Source organism: Oncorhynchus masou, chromosome 21 (assembly GCF_036934945.1).
Source record: "Oncorhynchus masou masou isolate Uvic2021 chromosome 21, UVic_Omas_1.1, whole genome shotgun sequence".
Taxonomy (NCBI): Eukaryota; Metazoa; Chordata; class Actinopteri; order Salmoniformes; family Salmonidae; genus Oncorhynchus; species Oncorhynchus masou.
Genome location: NC_088232.1, coordinates 980001 through 998360, shown reverse-complemented (window position 1 = coordinate 998360; position 18360 = coordinate 980001). Strand labels below are relative to the sequence as shown.

General features: G+C 42.5%; 1 protein-coding gene across 2 annotated transcripts in view; it reads right to left on the bottom strand.

Annotated features, from left to right (window-relative positions):
* Nucleotides 1-1717: 1717 nt before the first annotated feature.
* LOC135507568 (mothers against decapentaplegic homolog 1) overlaps nucleotides 1718-18360 on the bottom strand; it is a 32604-nt gene continuing 15961 nt past the window's right edge. The window contains exons 2-7 of one of the 2 annotated variants that reach the window (XM_064927086.1): nucleotides 13261-13869; nucleotides 10442-10747; nucleotides 9234-9350; nucleotides 6913-7134; nucleotides 5977-6233; nucleotides 1718-5795 (exon numbers count right to left, since the gene is read on the bottom strand). In XM_064927086.1, the coding sequence (XP_064783158.1) occupies nucleotides 5652-5795; nucleotides 5977-6233; nucleotides 6913-7134; nucleotides 9234-9350; nucleotides 10442-10747; nucleotides 13261-13660 (1446 nt within the window). In that variant the 5' untranslated portion in view covers nucleotides 13661-13869 and the 3' untranslated portion in view covers nucleotides 1718-5651. The remainder of the gene's footprint in view (nucleotides 5796-5976; nucleotides 6234-6912; nucleotides 7135-9233; nucleotides 9351-10441; nucleotides 10748-13260; nucleotides 13870-18360) is intronic. The other variant, XM_064927087.1, reaches the window with a different exon arrangement.

The following is an 18360-nucleotide window of genomic DNA, read 5'->3' as shown; positions in this document are numbered from 1 at the left end:
AGTAGAGATACTGGGGTGCAAAGGAGCAAGATAAATAAATACAGTATGGGGATGAGGTAGTTGGTTGGGCTATATTACAGATGAGCTACGTACAGGTGCAGTGATCTGTGAGCTGCTCAGACAGCTGGTGCTTAAAGCCAGTGAGGGAGATATGAGTCTCCAGCTTCAGTGATTTTTGCAGTTTGTTCCAGTCATTGGCAGCAGAGAACTGGAAGGAAAGGCGGCCAAAGAGGAATTTGCTTTGGGGGTGACCAGTGAGATATACCTGCTGGATTACGTGCTACGAGTGGGTGCTGCTATGGTGACCAGTGAGCTGAGATAAGGCAGGGCTTTACCTAACAGAGACTTGTAGATGACCTGGAGCCAGTGGGTTTGGCGATGAGTATGAAGCGATGGCCAGCCAACGAGAGAGTACAGGTCGCAGTGGTGGGTGGTATATGGGGCTTTGGTGACAAAACGGAAGGCACTGTGATAGACTGCATCCAATTTGTTAAGTAGAGTGTTGGAGGCTATTTTATAAATGACATTGCCGAAGTCGAGGATCGGTAGGATGGTCAGTTTTACGAGGGTATGTTTGGCAGCATGAGTGAAGGATGCTTTGTTGCAAAATAGGAAGCCGATTCTAGATTTCATTTTGGATTGGAGATGCTTAATGTGAGTCTGGAAGGAGAGTTTACAGTCTAACCAGACACCTAGGTATTTGTAGTTGTCCACATATTCTAAGTCAGAACCGTCCAGAGTAGTGATGCTGGACGGGCGGGCAGGTGCAGACAGCGATCGGTTGAAGAGCATGCATATAGTTTTACTTGCATTTAAGAGCAGTTGGAGGCCACGAAAGGAGAGTTGTATGGCATTGAAGCTCATCTGGGGGTTAGTTAACACAGTGTCCAAAGAAGGGCCAGAAGTATATAGAATGGTGTCATTGAGGTTTTTTGAGGTAGTATGTACATGAATGTATAGTTAAAGTGACTATGCATATATGATAAACAGAGAGTAACAACAGCGTAAAAAGAGGGGTTGGGGGCACACAATGCAAATAGTCCGGGTAGCCATTTGATTATCTGTTCATGAGTCTTATGGCTGTGTCAATTGTGTGTGTCAATTTCATGAGAACTCACCCTTCAAAGAATCATACTTGCAAAATATGTGTTCTTGACGAAATATTAATGATTTTGTGATTTATTTTATTTGAGGTTAAATATCATCATGGTGTATTCTTGTTTGCTTAAAGGCGCTACATGGCCATTGGGACGTCTGCATTGGCCATGCAGCATTTATGGTGATACAGCCCCTGCAGAAGTCAGGGCATTCTTGGGCTTCACCAAGCAGCGCAGAGCAGTTGTGAATTAAGTTTTCAAGGAAGTGAGTTTGTGTTTTTACAGGACCTCTCGCCCCCACCTACCATTAACCATCATGTCAATGCGGAGCTATACAGAGCCCTCCGCATTTGTTATAAAAATTGAGAGGCGCATAGCGATGCGGTAGAGTTCAATTTGGTCTCTGCGTGCCTCTAGAGGCTCCGCGATTCTGCCACTCCATAAGGCGCATCCGATCACATTTCAGATCAAGCATAAATTGGCTCTTATGCAATATTTATACTGAACTTTCTAGAGCGTCAACTTGAAACTTATGTAGCTTATGATACCAACATTACACGTGTTGACATCCGTGGACATTGACATTAACGTTCTTTTATTCTTAAAAAATGAAAACAATATAAGGCCACAGGTAATGAAACAACTTTATTTATTGAATCTTCCAGTAGAGACTTGATATTCATGGAATAAAACTGCTTTCTGGGAGTACTACTCAGCAAAAACAGCGCACAGAAAGAAGAAAAAAAAAAGAAGAGGCAACAATCCGTGAAAGTGCAGATAACAAGAAACAAGAAAACATTAAAAAAAATACAAAAATCAATACAACTTGTAATAGCGGATGGGGTTTTCTAAGCCTACAATAATTGAAAGACAAAAACAGTCTGCATTTTTTTAAATGATCAAATCATGTATTAGGGCCATCAGTAACTTACTCACCAGTGAAACTACTCTATTTTTTTTTCTCGGTCAACAAGTTCTGAAGGATGCCATTGTTTTACGTGTCATAATATCCATAAACCCTAGCGGTCAAACAGAGTAATGGTTCCAATCGTTATTCTGCCATTCATTTTCCCCATAGGGGATTTTAGAAACATTTCAAATGAGGGCTGTATTTCATGAAGGCTTACCCTGGCGTGACGTTTTCACAACCGTGTAAATCTCTCTAGGACAAGGTGACTTACTAATATATTCGCCCCCAAAAATTAAACACTAATTAGCTGCTAATGTGGCTATCATAAAGAACTATAAATGCCATGATGATCTGGACGAGCCTGCCGAATCGAGGCAAAGGTAAGAATCTCTGAATTAACTATCTAATGTTAGCTAAATGTAGTAATGAATAAATTGGTTACATTTCTTTAAATTAACAATTCTGTTAACTGTCTTGTACAAGTTCTAAATGGACAATACCTGTTAGCAAAGGTATCAGCTAGTGATGACCTGCAGGAGCTTGAAAGGATTTGTAGTTTTGCATGATGTCTACTTTGATGTTAATTAGCATTTTCAAATCTGAGAGTAAATAGCATAATATACTGATAAAAGTCACCTTGTCCAAGAGCGATGTACATGGTTATCAAAAATGTCACGCCAGGGTAAGCTTCAAAACACAGTCCTTATTTGAAGTTTTTCTAAAATCCCATATGGGAAAAATGATTGGAACCATTTCCCTGTTTGAACACTAGGTTTTATGGGTATTATTATTACACCTCTACTGTGGGGCTCTATGTGACTCTACAATTGATTATTTTCTTTTTTGCTGTACCATGCACAGCTAGGGTCAAACTGAACTATCATACGCTTGTGCCCGTCTCTGTCTCTGATTCATGTCAATCTTCAGTCACTACCTAAACAAGCCAAACGGTGATTTGCTACACTAAACCAAACTACGCATTTGCAAAACTGACTGCACAGCACATTGATCTAATGTGGAGTATGCCTAAAACACGATTCAAGTCGTTAAGTTCAGTTGTAACACGGGTGGAACACAAGAGAAATATTTATTTATGTACAATTTTTTTTAAATCATATGTCCTGTGAGCACAATCCCACAATGCCCACCTCACTCTCCCGCCCCGCTCCCACTGATGCCCTTTCCTGATTTCTCCTCATGACAGGGTTTGTAAATAATCTAAAGGGATTTTTTGTAGGGGTCTTTTTCTTCAACTCTTTATTTGCGAAAACCTAAAAAAAAAAAAAAAGTAGGGTTCTGGAGACACATTTGTATTTACTGACCTCAGTATCTTCCTACGTTCTAAATACAGTGCCTTGCGAAAGTATTCGGCCCCCTTGAACTTTGCAACCTTTTGCCACATTTCAGGCTTCAAACATAAAGATATAAAACTGTATTTTTTTGTGAAGAATCAACAACAAGTGGGACACAATCATGAAGTGGAACGACATTTATTGGATATTTCAAACTTTTTTAACAAATCAAAAACTGAAAAATTGTGCGTGCAAAATTATTCAGCCCCTTTAAGTTAATACTTTGTAGCGCCACCTTTTGCTGCGATTACAGCTGTAAGTCGCTTGGGGTATGTCTATCAGTTTTGCACATCGAGAGACTGAAATTTTTTCCCATTCCTCCTTGCAAAACAGCTCGAGCTCAGTGAGGTTGGATGGAGAGCATTTGTGGACAGCAGTTTTAAGTTCTTTCCACAGATTCTCGATTGGATTAAGGTCTGGACTTTGACTTGGCCATTCTAACACCTGGATATGTTTATTTTTGAACCATTCCATTGTAGATTTTACTTTATGTTTTGGATCATTGTCTTGTTGGAAGACAAATCTCCGTCCCAGTCTCAGGTCTTTTGCAGACTCCATCAGGTTCTCTTCCAGAATGGTCCTGTATTTGGCTCCATCCATCTTCCCATCAATTTTAACCATCTTCCCTGTCCCTGCTGAAGAAAAGCAGGCCCAAACCATGATGCTGCCACCACCATGTTTGACAGTGGGGATGGTGTGTTCACGGTGATGAGCTGTGTTGCTTTTACGCCAAACATAACGTTTTGCATTGTTGCCAAAAAGTTCAATTTTGGTTTCATCTGACCAGAGCACCTTCTTCCACATGTTTGGTGTGTCTCCCAGGTGGCTTGTGGCAAACTTTAAACAACACCTTTTATGGATATCTTTAAGAAATGGCTTTCTTCTTGCCACTCTTCCATAAAGGCCAGATTTGTGCAATATACGACTGATTGTTGTCCTATGGACAGAGTCTCCCACCTCAGCTGTAGATCTCTGCAGTTCATCCATGGGCCTCTTGGCTGCATCTCTGATCAGTCTTCTCCTTGTATGAGCTGAAAGTTTAGAGGCACGGCCAGGTCTTGGTAGATTTGCAGTGGTCTGATACTCCTTCCAATTCAATATTATCGCTTGCACAGTGTTCCTTGGGATGTTTAAAGCTTGGGAAATCTTTTTGTATCCAAATCCGGCTTTAAACTTCTTCACAACAGTATCTCGGACCTGCCTGGTGTGTCCCTTGTTCTTCATGATGCTCTCTGCGCTTTTAACAGACCTCTGAGACTATCACAGTGCAGGTGCATTTATACGGAGACTTGATTACACACAGGTGGATTGTATTTATCATCATTAGTCATTTAGGTCAACATTGGATCATTCAGAGATCCTCACTGAACTTCTGGAGAGAGTTTGCTGCACTGAAAGTGAAGGGGCTGAATAATTTTGCACGCCCAATTTTTCAGTTTTTGATTTGTTAAAAAAGTTTGAAATATCCAATAAATGTCGTTCCACTTCATGATTGTGTCCCACTTGTTGTTGATTCCTCACAAAAAAATACAGTTTTATATCTTTATGTTTGAAGCCTGAAATGTGGCAAACGGTCGCAAAGTTCAAGGGGGCCGAATACTTTCGCAAGGCACTGTATGTTCATAAGAAACATAATATTTCTTCATTTTTTTCATCCATATTGGTTGTCTTCCAATCCTTCCAATTCTGTACACATTTTTCGTTGTAGCAACACATGAAACTGGCTTTATGGGTTTCCAATGTTAACCCAAAAAACAGGGGAAGGGGAAAGAAAGAGGGAAAAACTGCCAGAACAAGATCAGGGACCCATATTCACGTATTAGAGTGCTGATCTATGTTCAGGTCCCCCCAGTCCATATACATTTATACATTATGATCTAAAAGGCCAAACTGATCCTCGTTCAGACTCTTTCTGAATATGGGCCACATATGAGGAGGATACTTTGCGCAATGCTGAATTGATGATTAGTTTATAATGATTCGAGTCTGATTGATAATTATTACAGTTGGTCACAAAGATCAAGTATCTTCCAGATGCTTCTATCAATTTCAGACATAATCCCTCAAGTACAAACCACCAGCGTTGGGGTCAATTCCATTTCAATTCAGTCAATACAGTAAATAAACTGAATTTCCAATTTTAATTTAGATTCTCTTGAAATTCCAGTTTACTTCCTGAATTGACTGATTTCAATTAGAATTGTCCCCCACCCTGAAACCCACCTATCCCACCCCTCCACTGGAACCTAAATGCTGGGTTTGGACAGCCCTGGGGCCTGGGGAAAGTTTTGTCTAGGACACGGAGGAGATGGGGTTGTGGGGGGAGCCCATCTGGGTTAGCACCTTGTCCAGCCACTGCAGAGGACCGTGCAGGTGGATCTCAATCCAGCAGGGGGTGCTGGTCACGTCCTGGCGGTGGTACTCTGCACCCCAGCCCTTGGAGGGCAAGAGGAAGAGAGATATTCTCTTTAGGGACAGGTATTATCATCATGGCTCTTTCAATCGTATTTCCTTTATTCTTTGAATTTTCTCATTTTCATCTCATGACCCATCATTCATTCTGAACCATTTAACATTATATTCTCTATATTATGGGATGTATGTCTATGACGGTTACCTTGACGAAGCTCATGCGGATGGTGCACATCTTGGTCAGCTCGTAGACAGCCTCAAACCCGTGGTTGACGGACTGGGCCAGCAGCTCAGCAAACTCCTGGTTGTTAAAGATCTTGAGGCTGCAGCCGCTGGGGATCTTACAGACGGTGGTGGGGTGGAAGCCATGGTGGTAGTTACAGTTCCGACTCTGGACGAAGATGCTGCTGTCACTCAGACATTCAGCATACACTTCACCACCCACATAGTACAGGTGGACTCCTGGTGAGAGGGGAAGAGAGGGTTACATGGGACTAGAATGGGGTAGAGTACAGTAGATTAGAATGGAATAGAATATTCTTGCCTTTGGCAACTTGCTTGGATTCTTAATTGATCCATTAAAATGCTGATTGGACAGCACCACTCCTATTTAGCCACAGCCCATAACACACTGTATCTGAGCAGCTTACCGATCGCCGCAGCTGTTCATAGCCCACTTAACGACCTACCTCATCCCCATATTGTTTTTGTTGACTTTTCTGCTCTTTTGCACACCAGCATTTCTACTTGCACATCATCATCTGCACATCTATCACTCCAGTGTTAATTTGATAAATTGTAATTGCTTTGCTACTATGGCCTATTTATTGCCTTATCTCCTTACTACATTTGCACACACTGTATATAGATTTTTCTATTCTGTTATTGACTGTACTTTTGTTTATTCCATGTGTAACTCTGTGTTGTTGTTTGGTCACACTACTTTGCTTTATCTTGGCCAGGTTGCCATTGTAAATGAGAACTTGTTCTCAACAAGCCTACCTGGTTAAATAAAGGTTAATAAAGAAAATAAACACTGACACTGACAATTGAACCAGTCCTGTGGACACTATGTCCATGGCCTTATATTTGGGATAATATAAGGCAATATAAGTGTGTTCCCATCCATGGCCATTTTTACCTTTGCCAATGTGTCGCCGGGTGTTCTCTATGGTTGAGTTGCGGTTGACGTTGGAGAGGAGGCCCAGGCAGAAACGGTTGCGGTTGTTGGACGGGTCGGTGAAGCCGTCAACCAGGACGCTGGTAGAGTTGGCCTGGAACGCCTCGCCCACCCGGTTGTTCAACTCGTAGTACACTATAGAGCACCAGTGTTTAGGTTCCTCGTAGGCCACCGGCTGAACATCTAGGAGGAGAGGAGACAGGGATGAGAGGGAGGTTGTTCAGCTTGTCGTACACTATGAAGCACCAGTGTTTGTCCTCGTAGGCCACCGGCTGAACATCTGTACAGGATGTCAAACACACACAGAAAGGGTGCGATGTGTGTATGATCAGACACACACACTCAGGCACACACACACACACACACACACAGTGAGACATTTAAGCACACACGCACGCACGTGCAGATTGACTGGAGTGGCTCATGAGCATCAAGCCTTCTGTTCTGATAAAGTTCAAGTCTGTCTGTCTAGTCTGACTTTGAGCTGCAGTCTGATATAGCAGATGTTGAGCTTTCATCTCCTTCTTCCTTTACTAGGATTAGAGAAAAAATTGTGATTTGTATGTCGATGACAAAACGTGGGAAAGGTGTATGAAATGTGTGGTATGTGACGTTAAGTCTGAGTACACAGAGAGCTATAGGTCATGTTTGCATACAACAGAAACAGAAAATCAATGCTGATAAATCCATCCAACCCCAGTAGACTGACTGTGGTCAGTCTGGACAGGGCCAGTCTTGATCAAATACTGTCCACTGACTGCGGGCAGTCTGGACAGGGCCAGTCTTGATCAAATACTGTCCACTGACTGCGGGCAGTCTAGTCTGGTCTGGGATCAGTATTTATTGAGTCAAGCAGTCAGTCAATAGACCAAGCCAGTGCCCGCCTGGTGCCGTCTCTCTCTGCCCGGTATCGTGGGTGAGCTTCATGCCAGCTGGCCCCCTCTCTCTAAGGGAGGGAGGGAGAGTTTATCCAAGCGGCATACTCCTCCCTAAGTTCCTCTGCTGAGAGTAGCGGCCATCAGTGTATTTGGTCTATGCTTTTCCTAGATCCATCGGCCCGGCCCACAATGGAAACGGCCCGGACCTCTAGAACACTACACAGGATGCAGCTTGGGGAAGGATAGAAAATGACCCAATCACCACTTCCAGGGAGTATTTCTCCACACCCATTGCAATATCCATCTGTGTGGGTGGGGATACTACTGTGACTGGGTGCGTAACAATTATATAGGGAGATTTGTAAGGAGATTGCAATACTGGTTTTAGCGAGCGTAAACAGTTTGTACAACTCTGCCCAATACCTTGGCTGCTGAAAGGATCCACAGACTGTGTACTATAGACTCTCCAAAATTGCTTCAACTTCAAAAATCAAACCCCTTTGACACATTATCTTTTGCCATGTAAACAGCCTGCATGACTGGTGGCATACATGACTTTTGCGTATGGACTGGCTGTTCAGATGTGTGATGTGTAGGAATGCCAGATCTCCACGGCAACTAACGATTGACTGAACCACAGTTGAGGTAGGTAGTAGCAAACAAGGGTTCTCAACCAGTTTTTTGGTTTTTTTTTGAAACAAGTGTTTCAGATATAAAAGTTGGATGTAATTAGTGAGGCCAATTCTTAACAAGCTTTCAGTTAATTACCACCGGCAGAGATGATGTCAGCCAGAAGCTTTTAAAGGCCTTGTAAAAAATGCTCTGAGACCATACTTAATTGGCAGACTCTCTGATCTTTCCTCTGGTTTGCATGTATAGACTGACGCTTTTGTGTTCATCATACTAAAATCTAAAACCTAATGCCTCAAAATGGTGCGAGATACTCTGCTTTTCTGAACATGGATACGCATTCATGTTATTTTCTATTTACCCTGCATTAATGATCATATAAAATTCCCCTTTAATTCTCTTTTAATTGAATATATGAAGGAAATTGTTTTTTATACTAATCTTTTCCAACTCATGATGTGCAATTTTGAAGGTCATCACATGAATCACCCCTTATTTTAACAGAGGGATAAAGCACCTAGATCCGTTTTTCTTACTAGCTTTACAGCATGCATGAGAACTTTAATGAACACTACCACAAACCCCAACAACCACGACTACTTTTCAAGTGTTATTTTCAACTACATAGCCTATTAAAACTGAGTTTGATTCACCACGACAAATAAAAAGCAGTGTGTCATGGTTGCGTACTTGTACCCAGAAAACCCCTTGCACCTGTAGTACAAGCTGGTGGGGCGCTGACAGCTCTAAGAGGGTGATGTCACAGCTCATTACCTGGCCTGTTGCTGATCTCCAGGGGCAACGCGGGGACCATCAGGTTGGTGTCCATGGGCTGAGGGCAGTCCTGAGTCATCCGCTCCTCTGGGGGCAAGTAGGCTGGAGGGGGGGTCTCTGGAGGAGGGCAGGGAGAGGGGTGAGAAGGGGTTTAAACCAGAGAGAAAGAAGTCTTCCAACTGTCACTGTATACTGAACATTGACTTACCAGCTTGATCTGTTTTAGAGCCTTTGGTTTAGTCCAACATGCTGACAAAAACACCTTTACCTATACCAGAGTTTCTCAGGACCCCAAGGGGTGTACGTTTTGGGTTTTGCCCTAACACTACACAGCTGATTCAAATAGCCAACCGGCTTTGATCATTTGAATCAGCTGTGTAGGGTTAGGGCAAAAACTAAAACGTGTACTCATTGGAGTCCCGAGGACCGAGTTTGGGAAACGCTGACCTACACAGTACAGCTACCTGAATATTCCTGTCATAAGTCCTTTACTTACTGTCATCAACAGTAAGTCTATTGCTGCTTAGCCTATTCCATTGTTTATTTTGGTTCAGCCATTTGCCAAGCACACATATATATATATATACACTGAGTGTCCAAAATATTATGAACACCTGCTCTTTCCATGACACAGACTGACCAGGTGAATCCAGGTGAAAGCTATGATCCCTTATTGATGTCACTTGTTAAATCCACTTCAATCAGTGTAGATGAATAGGAGGAGACAGGTCAATAAGGGATGTTTAAGCCTGGAGACAATTGAGACATGGATTATGTGTGTGTGCCATTCCGAGGGTGAATGGACAAGACAAAAGATTGAAGTGCCTTTGAACGGGGTATAGTAGTAGGTGCCAGGTCAAACCGGTTTGAGTGTGTCAAGAACTGCTACGCTGCTGGGTTTTCAAGCTCAACAGTTTCCCGTGTGTATCAAGAATGACCCACCACCCAAAGGACATTCAGCCAACTTGGCACAACTGTGGGAAGCATTGGAGTCAACATGGGCCAGCATCCCTGTGGAATGCTTTTGACACCTTGTAGAGTCCATGCCCCGACCAATTGAGGCTGTTCTGAGGGAAAGGGTCTGCAACTCAATATTAGGAAGGTGTTCATAATGTTTTGTACACAGTGTAGATACCCAACAGGGTGATGGCATAATTCAATACATTGTTACCACACTAACCGTTATAAAAGTTATTAGTGAATTGTACCTGGCATCTGACCTGGCGGCTCACCTGGCATCTGAAATGGGCTGCCTGGGTCAGAGCTGGTGGGGGAGTGGGGGAAGGTTGCACTGCTGCCACTACCGGGGGAGCCGGGGTAGCTGTTCCCCCCAGGGGAGTGTGTCTGTGTCTGGGGGAAGTTCATCTGGGTGTTCGCCTGGGAGAAGGACTCTGGGAAGGTGGCGTTCTGGGGCATGTGGGGCTCGTTCTGATGCAAAGGGTTGCGGAAGCGTGGTAGCATGCTGTGTTTGGCATTGAACTCGCTATTCCGCGGGACCAAAACCGGGGGCAGCACTGAGACAGAGGGGAAGGAGAGAGGACATCAGGGTCATGTTCAGTTGGCATGAAACCGAAGAAAACAGACAGAAACATGGAGGGACAACCTGGACTTGCCCAATAAGAAATACATTTTGTTTTCTGCTGTTAAATGTTTTCTGTTGTGTACTCTAATGAACACGACCCAAGGTTAGTTACAGGAGCAGTTACTGTATCTCTATACTGCTTTGAATGGTAAGTTATGGCCCGATTCTGCACAAAATGGCTACAGGGTCTGTTGCACCATTGCATAGATAGACACTATATAACACATTCATAATAGGTGAGGCCAGTTCACGTTTCAAATGAAAGGCACATCCATATACACTCTGCTCTATAATCAATATTCCAATCATTAAATATTCTAGCCTTTACAACTCAGCAGACCTATTATTATTCCCCATTGAAATGTTCAGAGCCTTTTTAGTTGAATACCTGCTATGATGCAAAGGCTGACCCTGCTAGCAAGGGTATTGTGGGTAGCGAGGGTAGGGGGTTAACCCTCTCTTTGTGTCCCTAAGCCCCAGTCCAGTTAGCGCGCACACACACACACACACACAGAGCCAGGAAGGACAGAGTTCTTTAATTATAGCATCATAAAATGCCTCTCTCTTTCTCTCTTTCCCTCCTCCCTATCTCTCTATTCGCTGTGCACATTTGCAGATGCCCCTGCATTTTTGGAATTGCAGCTTGCAGCGTGTTGGTTTAGCCAGCAGTATTTGGCCTCTGTACCAGACATCCTGTTCAGAGAAAACATCTCTGAGGTGAGTGAGTCCATTTATGAAGAATCTATCACATGGAGAAAAACATGATTGTGGCTGGATGGTGATGTGAGGTCCATTCAGAGGTATGATCTGATCTGATATAAACCACTAGAGATCTGTTCCACGAATATCCACAAATAGGTAATAAATATATCATTAAATAATACTGAAACTAAGAGTTTTGTCAATGTAGGCAGATAGGCTAGTGGTTAAGAGCGTTGGGCTAGTAATCTGAAAAGTCGCTGGTTCAAAGCTCCAAGCTGGCAAGGTGAAAAAATCTGCTGTTCTGCCCTTGAGTAAGGCAGTTAGTTGAGTAAGGCAGTTAGTTGAGTAAGGCAGTTAGTTAAACCCCAAAACAACTGCTCCCCAGGTGCCAATTATGTCCATTAAGGCAGCCCGCCACACCTCTCTGATTGGGTTAAATGCAAAAGACACATATCGGTTGAAATCATTCAGTTGTGCAACTGACTAGGTATCCGCTATCCCAATAAAATGCTACAATGAGAAAGATTACTGGTCAAAAGTTGTGTTTTAAATTCTAATTACAGCATATTCTGTTGACAAATTTAGTTTGAACGTAATTTTTTTCCCTATTGAATACTATTGCATAACCAAATCCCAAGGCCGAGTCCGAACCCTGGCTATTGTTCTATATAAAACTAGTGTCAGGGCGTTTCATGTTATCTGTTCTATCCTGGTGTTACTGCTTTGGGACTAGCTCTGTCTGTCTGTGTGTGTGTCTGTGTGTGTGTGTGTGTGTGTGTATGTGTGTGTGTGTGTGTGTGAGTGATGGGGGAGGTGTGGACGGACAGGTGCTACAGCCCAGTTGTTAAAACAAGTGTGTGAGGCGGGCATCCGCTCCTCCCTCCCATTGTGTGTGGCTTCCTGTCCCCTTCTTCCTCAGAGAAACAACACGTGTGTGTGTGTGTGTGTGTGTTCCCCGGCCCGACCGGCCGCACAGAGCATGCCAAAAACAAAGCCCTCATTCTCCCCCGGCTGGAATTTCCTGCTACACACACTCACACTGACACACACTCGCCCCCCTTCCTGTAGCACCCTGTGGACAGCTGTTTCTGTCTAGTCAGCTGGGCCTCATCTTTTGCTTAGCAGACAGACAAAAGAGGACATTTGATGTCCCCTGTCCATTAGGGAAACAAATATCTTACGGTTTCACATACACCCACACATACACACACGTGCATGCGTATAGGCACACACAGCTGAGTTTTCTGAGGCATATCTATAGTGTGTGGTGGTGTTTTGTTTCTCCTGACTCTCAGTTCAGACAGATTAGAACACCTGGCTGACATGGGGAGGATATGAAAGGGGGGGAAAGGAGAGAACATCTGCAGAAACCATGGGAAGGGGAAAGCCACGAGCAGAGATGAGATAGCATACGGCTGATGATAGGGGAGGAACAGGCTGCTGGGGTGGGTATGTTATGGGGTTATGTGTATGGTTCACCATTAATGTTTCATGTTCAAGAGTGATGTGAAGGATCATAGGAAATGTAGGAACTAACAAAACACATTTCGAAAGGGGTCATAAATCAAACATGAAGTAAATGGGGAATTGGGCTGGAAAGATCTAGTGGAGAAACTTTTGATATATATACACAAAACTTAATTAAAAAGCATATCATCCTTGATGATAATTTTACATTGACTTTCCACTACAACATAAACACTCTAATGCTATAACCCCCCCCCCCTCCCCCCTCCCACTCACCTGGACTATCCACTCTCTTGTAGTGGTACGGGTTGATGCAGACATCCTTCTGCTTGGAGCCAAACGGGTACTCACAGCACTCCAGAGCCTTGAGCTCATGATGAGACTGCAGGTCAGGCCACCTCCACACCCTACAGTAGATAACATGGGGTAAGCCCTTCCTGTGGGACACCTGGAGTCTTCCATCCAGGGAGCGAGGGATGGTGACACAGTTACTGGGCTGACCCGGGCAGCTCAGAGCCCTCTCCAACTCCTCCATTGCTCCCTTCTTCTTCTTCAGTTTCTTCACCAGCGCGTCCACGGCTTTCTCCGCCCATTTTTCCTCTTCGTCTCCTTGTTTCCAGCCGAGGAGGCGCTTGACGGCCGGACTGGTGAAGGAGAACAGGGAGGTGACGTTCATGGTGACGTTCGTGTTTGTCGCCTCTTGCGACCGTGCCGTTGTCGGGACGCTACACGTGAGTGTGCGGGGTTGGGTTTTACAATGGAGAGATAGTCCACTTGGTGAGGGAAAAAGTTGGAGGTTAAAAGCTGCTGTTGTATTTTTTTAGGTGCCACTGAGATGGCTGGGTAGTCTTCAAAGCTTCAGGACAGAACTTCTGAACAGTACACCTAGGAGGAAGATGGAGGAGATTAAACCACTGCTAACGAAATCCATAACACTTCTAACATAGACAAACAGAGTTCAACAGATTCCCTTCAAGTGGACAGTTGAAGAAAGAGATATCAGTGTTTCCACGAATCTTGCCTGGAAAGCAACTAGCGACCCTCCAAAGGAAACGGAGTGATTCTCTCTATTGGCAGAACAACATTGGCCGGGCGAGGAGAGAGGGCCAATGATGTCACTGTGTTATGACTTCTGGGAATTGACAGCAGTGGGGTCACAATGAACACTGTCCCATTACAGTCAGCGGCCATTCTCCAGATAACTTCCTGTACACACGGCCCTGTTACCGTCACATAACCACTCTCAAGTGTTACTCAGAGAGACCTCTGTTTCAATATCAACACAATATCAGCAAACTAAGTAGAATGAAGTCATGTATTGGGCATGCATTCTTGGAAGTATGCTAGAAAGGACATTAGATCATAGAACTCTGCCATATCAATTGGGGCAGTTACATACAATTATCTGCATTATCCAATAACATTCATTATCCAAATGATTTTGTTGAATAAGAAAATACACATAAAACCTCAATTTAATTAGACCAACAAAGCAGAATTGTTGAGGTAGGATTTGGCCGCACTTGAAAGGAAACTTTATTGACTACGCTGGGTTTTTATATTATCAAAAGAATGTTATATAAAACACTCAGCAACAAACAGCTTTAAGTGCAGGAATCAGCTAGCGACATCCAGGCCAATAAAAGAGGAAATGCATGGTGAAATTCAGGACAAATGTGCCCCATTCACTGAGGTCCCCTGACACCAATTCACCAGGAGAACAAGCCCACTCTCTCCTTCTGGAGGGGAAATAAGAGACTAGGGACTCAATAGTTCATATTCCTTTTGTGGAATTCAGCAGTGGTGGAAGCAAGTGGTATTTTGGTTGAGGATAGTATAGCCTACCCACTTTTCAGGTGCCCACATAAATCTCTGCTTTATTGTGCATCCATTTCATTGTAAACATTATATACTGTATCTATCCACCACAACAGAAATACACACATACACAAGTACGCACACACACGTATCATATTTTTACACCCACTGAGTCAGGTACTGCTACTATTCCTACTACTACTATTACCACTGCTACTGCTACTACTTATACTTCTAATGCTACTACTATTACTACTGCTACTATTACTACTGCTGCTGCTACTATTACTACTACCACTACTATTACTACTACTACTACTACTACTACTACTACTACTACTACTATTATAACTACTGCTGCTACTATTATTACTGCTGCTAATACTGCTACTACTATTACTACTGATATTACTACTGCTGCTGCTGCAACTATTACTACTACTATTATTACACTGCTGCTGCTACTATTACTATTATTACACTGCTGCTGCTACTATTACTACTACTATTATTACACTGCTGCTGCTACTATTACTACTACTGCTAATACTACGATTACGGCTGCTACTACTACAACTATTATTACTGCTACAATTACTACTACTACTGCTAATACTACGATTACAGCTGCTACTACTACTGCAACTATTATTACTGCTACAATTACTACTACTACTGCTAATACTACGATTACAGCTGCTACTACTACTACTGCAACTATTATTACTGCTACAATTACTATTACTACTACAACTACAACGATTACGGCTGCTACTACTACTACTGCAACTATTATTACTGCTACAATTACTACTACTACTACTACCGCTCTCTCCACTGGCTTCCAGTTGAAGCTCGCATCCGCTACAAGACCATGGTGCTTGCCTACGGAGCTGTGAGGGGAACAGCACCGCAGTACCTCCAGGCTCTGATCAGGCCCTACACCCAAACAAGGGCACTGCGTTCATCCACCTCTGGCCTGCTCGCCTCCCTACCACTGAGGAAGTACAGTTCCCGCTCAGCCCAGTCAAAACTGTTCGCTGCTCTGGCCCCCCAATGGTGGAACAAACTCCCTCACGACGCCAGGACAGCGGAGTCAATCACCACCTTCCGGAGACAACTGAAACCCCACCTCTTCAAGGAATACCTAGGATAGGATAAAGTAATCCTTCTCACCCCCCCCCTTAAATGATTTAGATGCACTATTGTAAAGTGGCTGTTCCACTGGATGTCAGAAGGTGAAATCACCAATTTGTAAGTCGCTCTGGATAAGAGCGTCTGCTAAATGACTTAAATGTAATGTAAATGTACTACTACGATTACGGCTGCTACTTCTACTACTGCAACTATTATTACTGCTACAATTACTACTACTACTACTACTACTACGATTACGGCTGCTACTACTACTACTGCAACTATTATTACTGCTACAATTACTACTACTACTACTACGATTATGGCTGCTACTACTACTACTGCAACTATTATTACTGCTACAATTACTACTACTACTGCTGCTACTACTACTACTGCAACTATTATCACTGCTACAATTACTACTACTACTGCTACTACTACTACTGCAACTATTATTACTGCTACAATTACTACTACTACTGCGATTACGGCTGCTACTACTACTACTGCAACTATTATCACTGCTACAATTACTACTACTACTGCTAATACTACGATTATGGCTGCTACTACTACTACTGCAACTATTATTACTGCTACAATTACTACTACTACTGCTGCTACTACTACTACTGCAACTATTATCACTGCTACAATTACTACTACTACTGCTAATACTACTACTAATGCAACTATTATCACTGCTACAATTACTACTACTACTGCTAATACTACTACTACTGCAACTATTATTACTGCAACAATTACTACTACTACTGCTACTACTACGATTACGGCTGCTACTACTACTACTGCAACTATTATCACTGCTACAATTACTACTACTACTGATAATACTACTACTACTACTGCAACTATTATTACTACTACTGCTACTACTACGATTACGGCTGCTACTACTACTACTGCAACGATTATCACTGCTACAATTACTACTACTACTGCTAATACTACTACTACTACTGCAACTATTATCACTGCTACAATTACTACTACTACTGCTAATACTACTACTACTACTGCAACTATTATTACTGCTACAATTACTACTACTACTGCTAATACTACTACTACTGCAACTATTATCACTGCTACAATTACTACTACTACTGCTACTACTACTACTGCAACTATTATTACTGCTACAATTACTACTACTACTGCGATTACGGCTGCTACTACTACTACTGCAACTATTATCACTGCTACAATTACTACTACTACTGCTAATACTACGATTATGGCTGCTACTACTACTACTGCAACTATTATTACTGCTACAATTACTACTACTACTGCTGCTACTACTACTACTGCAACTATTATCACTGCTACAATTACTACTACTACTGCTAATACTACTACTAATGCAACTATTATCACTGCTACAATTACTACTACTACTGCTAATACTACTACTACTGCAACTATTATTACTGCAACAATTACTACTACTACTGCTACTACTACGATTACGGCTGCTACTACTACTACTGCAACTATTATCACTGCTACAATTACTACTAATACTGCTAATACTACTACTACTACTGCAACTATTATCACTGCTACAATTACTACTACTACTGCTAATACTACTACTAATGCAACTATTATCACTGCTACAATTACTACTACTACTGCTAATACTACTACTACTGCAACTATTATTACTGCAACAATTACTACTACTACTGCTACTACTACGATTACGGCTGCTACTACTACTACTGCAACTATTATCACTGCTACAATTACTACTACTACTGATAATACTACTACTACTACTGCAACTATTATTACTACTACTGCTACTACTACGATTACGGCTGCTACTACTACAACTATTATCACTGCTACAATTACTACTAATACTGCTAATACTACTACTACTACTGCAACTATTATCACTGCTACAATTACTACTACTACTGCTAATACAACTACTACTACTACTGCAACTATTATTACTGCTACAATTACTACTACTGCTGCTAATACTATGATTACGGCTGCTACTACTACTACTGCAACTATTATTACTGCTACAATTACTACTACTGCTGCTAATACTACGATTACGGCTGCGACTACTACTACTGCTACAATTACTACTACTGCTGCTAATACTACGATTACGGCTGCTACTACTACTACTGCAACTATTATTACTGCTACTATTACTACAACTATTATTACTGCTACAATTACTACTACTACTGCTAATACTACGATTACAGCTGCTACTACTACTACTGCAACTATTATTACTGCTACAATTACTACTACTGCTGCTAATACTACTATTACGGCTGCTACTACTACTACTGCAACTATTATTACTGCTACAATTACTACTACTGCTGCTAATACTACGATTACGGCTGCTACTACTAC